Here is a 4,442-nt window from a genome sequence, read left to right as displayed (position 1 = left end):
TCTGAACAATAAAGATTTAATTTAAAAAAAAAAGAAAAAAAAGAAGAAAGATCAGCCAAGGCTAACCCAGAAGAGCAGAATCACCCAATCAACCACAGACTTGTTGGACACCACTGTGGCTTTTTTCCATGCAGCTTTACTGTGGCATTAGATAATGGATATAGTTTAGCTTTCAGGCATAGCAGGAATTAGACCTGTATTAAGCAGAACAATTTATTAATCAGGAAAATTGATCTAGGTTGCAAGCAACAGAAATCTGACTTAGATTTGCTTAAACACACAACGGAATTTTTTGGCTTATGTTATTGCAAAGTCCAAGGGTAGACACAGCTAGATCTAGATGCCCCAAATTTGTCATTAGGAACCTAATTCTCTCCATCACTTGGTTCTACTCTTGCCTGTCTTCGATTCATTCTCATGCAAATACTCCCATGGGGCAAGATGGCCACCAGTAGCCTCCAGCTTATATTTCATTGTATTAGTTATTAAGTGAAAGAGAATGTCTGTTTTTCAATAGTTCAAGTAAAAGTCCTAGGGACAACTTTCATTAGACTGACCAGGATCACACACCTGTCCTTGACCAACCATTTGGTTTTTTTTTTCAGGGAGATACATGGGACCTGGGCCAGGATCATGCATGCAACCCTGGAGATAGGGGATGGCTGGGTTAGTACTGAAACCACATCGACTAAGACTAAATAAGGAGGGGATTTCCTAAAGGAAAATCGAAATACTGCAACCGAAAGAATGGGGAATAGATGTCTTCTATACTCCTCAGCATTACTAATGAAATCTTTTTAAAAAAGAGAGTGATGACTGAGCATTGTTTTTCTGCAGAAGGCAGTTCACTCCTACCTATAAACACTTTTCAACATTGATGCCAAAGTAGCTATTTTTACGCACAAGGCTTCTTCCACCCTGCCCAGGTGAATAGTCTAAAAATAAAATTTTGATCACATCTCTCTATCACATAAGTAGATAATAAGATCTAGTGGCCATACACATGACAGGGCTTATGACAGTCTAAGAGCAATAAGATGTCTGAACTTAATCTCAAAGACTCTTTGAAGTGTGCTTATGAGCTACCTGAATCATAAAATTGCTTCCACATCCTAACTGGAGGTAGCATAGTGCGGTGGCTAAGAGCACAGATTCTGGATACAGCCTGCCTATGTCTGGGTTCCAGCTCGGACTGCTTTCTGAGACTGTATGACTTTGAGCAAGTTCATTAGTCTCTCTGTGCCTCAGTTTTCCCATCAGTAAATGGGGATCATAGAACTTACTTTATCAGAAGAGTAAATGAGTCATTATATGCAAAGCACTTGGAATATTATCTGGTATGTAGTCACAGCTACAAAGTGTAAGCTATTAGTCATCTGGGAAAATGCATGTGGCAACAATTCCTTTCAATGTGGAATAAAAAGCCTGACACCGGCAATTAAAGATACATGACCTTGGCTAAGTCACTTGCTGTCTCTGGGGTTATTTTACTTCTTCAGCTATAATATGATGAAAATTATATCTACTCCGCTTACCTCACAAGGCTGCCACAGAATCAGAGATGATGGATGCTGAAGTCTTTGAAAACCTCCAAGTCCTTTATAAATAAAAGGCCTTGTTAATATGAATTATCTTCATCCAGATGATCTGATTAATGTGCAATCAAGGCAGTGTTTCATCCCACGCTGTTTTGCGCAAGGAATCATTAGGAAAGAAAATCTGCCGCTGACATAAAATAATATATTCCCCAGCCAAACCCAGTTCAAAAGCCTTTGGGACTGTGCTGGGATTTGAAATATCTTCCACCATCTTTTGTACCTAGCGTGAAGTAAAGTTGATTGTAATAGAAAAGTTATTAAACTGGGGGTGAGGACACCTGGATTATAGCTCCCAGTTCTGCTGTTCATTTACTGTCATCTCACATGAGTCATTTTATTTCTCTGAGCTTCCCTAGTCTATAAAATGATGAATGCTTATAATACTGTGACTGCACAGCTTTTGTGACAAAGTTATTCCTGGGCATTGGGGTTCTGGTGACTTCTTGGTGGACTATCACCTTCCTGGCCACTGCTAATTGTTGGAGCACTCCAGGGTTAAACTTGGGTCTTCTCTTCTTCATCCTCCTTTTTATCACTTTCTCCCTAAATGATCTCCTCCAGTTCCATGGCTTTAAGTACATCACACTTTCAGTAAAGTGCATGTAAGATATTTAATACACACCTTCAGCCCTGACCTCTACAGTGAGCTGTAAGCAGAGATGTTTTCAATTGTCTACTTAACATCTCTCCTTAGCTATCTAAGATGTAAGCACCTCAGACTAAATATTTCCAAACAGAATTATTATTATTAATATTCCTATTGTCTGTGTTGTTCAGCTCATAGAACAATGCATGGCCATAGTAAACTCTCAAAAAATATTTCAATGAATCAGTGAAAAAATATGCATACAGTATTCACACACAACTGTTTGTACAATTATGTTTAACAACATGACATTAGAGTGATGGGGAAAACACCAAAATGTTAATGGCTGTGCATGAAATTATAAGTTTTTTTTTAATTTAAAATTTCTATTTTTCACTTCTTGGTAGAGTATCACCTTCCTGGCCACTGCTGATTGTTCATCATAGGGAATTACATCTACCCTGCTTACCTCACAAGGTTGCCACAGGATCAGAGATGATGTCTTTAAAAACCTCCAAGTCAAGAATATCAAACTTTAGGGAATGATTAACCGGGGAACTTATATGCATATATGCAGAGCCCCTGGACACAGACAATAGTGTGATGAAGGCCTGGGCGAAGAGGTACAGGGTGGAAGGGGTCCGTGGGAGAAAAAAAGAGGGACATCTGTAATACTCTCAACAATAAAGATAAATTTAACAACAAAATAAGGAGTATCAGACTTTGGAGCTGAGCGACCTCTGCAAGACTGCACTTACCTTCCTTCCTTCATATGCCAAAGGGGCTTAAAAATAGGTGCCTCATTTATATTCACGCAGCATTCACAGTGCTTGAGGAACTGAGCGAAGAAATAAAATGGAGTCACTATAGTGAAGCTGCTACATTACGAAAATCAAGTAGTTGGAGATATGGGGAAAGGCTGTGTCAATGCCTGCATATACCACAGACCTCAGATAACCCTCTGATTACCCCCCTGAGGGACTCAGATCCAAACCAGGGGTCATCTGCAGGTGTACCATCTTGCAACAGACCTCAGATAACCCTCTGATTACCCCCCTGAGGGATTCAGGAAAGAATGGACACAGATCCAGACCAGGGGTCATCTGCAGGTGTATCATCGTGCATCAATCCAGAGGCTAAGGATGCAGGACTGATCCTTCTCAAGAATACAATTTAAACTATAAGAACCCCCAGCTTTTCTTTCCTTTCTCAGAATACTCTGGGTTGTGCCTAGCTGTATTTTCTGTTTGCAAACCCTGGGAACCTTGAATAAATCTTTACCACATATTTCTAGACAAAGGTTCCTGATTCGCGCTTTCCTGTGAAACTATGAACGTGAAGAACTTCGCAGGGTGCAGGATACATACTAAGTGGTGGTGAGTGTGAGCTGATAATGTTATACACGGTTTCTTTTGTAATAAAAATACACATTTTCCTTATATACCTTTACTAAAGGGAGTAAAAAGAACTCCACCGACCTACCCACCAGCCGGCGCCTCCCCGTCCCCGGCTCCCCCGAGGGTGCGCCTGCTCCGTCCCCTCCTTCCGCCCACGTGACCCTCCCAGGCTCCTCCCCGTTTCCAACATGGCGGCGCCCAGGCGCGCCGGTCGCACGTGAGAAAGAGTTTGGACACCTGGGGATCCGAGAGCGCAAGTGTGTCAACGAGTTTCCCCTCGTTCCCTTCTGTTGCATCCCTCCGACCTCTCCCCGGGCCCTCGTGGGCCGCCGCCGCCCCGCCGCCATGAAGCCAAAGCCGGTTTCCCACAAGACGGAGAACACACACCGGGTGAGCGAGGGGCCGGGGCCGGGGGCCAGGGCCGCTGGAATCCCAGCCGTGGAGTTGGCCCTGAGCGGGATCCGGGGGCCGCAGGGTTCTGGGCTTCGCCGGAGTCACTTGCCCGGAGGCTCCAGCGAAAGGGGGGGCTCTCCGCGTGTAGTAAACATGGGGCGGAGAAAGAAGTCTAGCAGCTAATTTCGCCCGTGGTTTGTGGGGTCCGCAGTGCTTAGGATCCCCTTCCGCCGGAGTTAAACTCACTCTGACAGGCGAATTCCTTAGGTCCTCAACCTGTGGTTCGAGACCCCACGACCCTTTCACAGGGGCCGCCTAAGACCATCGGAAAACACATATATAATTACATATTGTTTTTGTGATTCATCACTATGCTTTAATTATGTTCAATTTGTAACAATGAAATTGGGGGTCACCACAACATGAGGAACTGTATTAAAGGGTCGCGGCATTAGGAAGGTTGAGAAC

At 43.4% G+C, this 4,442-nt stretch overlaps 1 protein-coding gene and 1 pseudogene across 1 annotated transcript in view; one reads left to right on the top strand and one right to left on the bottom strand.

Moving 5' to 3' along the window:
- Positions 1-1,129, bottom strand: part of LOC102249696 — a 5,491-nt pseudogene extending 4,362 nt beyond the window's left edge.
- Positions 1,130-3,759: 2,630 nt separating this feature from the next.
- The window catches only part of UTP20 (UTP20 small subunit (SSU) processome component), a 76,363-nt gene continuing 75,680 nt past the window's right edge, over positions 3,760-4,442 (top strand). The window contains exon 1 of the mRNA XM_005882368.2: positions 3,760-3,971. Within this exon, the coding sequence (XP_005882430.1) occupies positions 3,927-3,971 (45 nt within the window). The 5' untranslated portion in view covers positions 3,760-3,926. The remainder of the gene's footprint in view (positions 3,972-4,442) is intronic.

This window comes from Myotis brandtii, unplaced genomic scaffold (assembly GCF_000412655.1).
Source record: "Myotis brandtii unplaced genomic scaffold, ASM41265v1 scaffold708, whole genome shotgun sequence".
NCBI lineage: Eukaryota > Metazoa > Chordata > Mammalia > Chiroptera > Vespertilionidae > Myotis > Myotis brandtii.
This window is presented reverse-complemented; position numbering and strand designations above follow the sequence as displayed.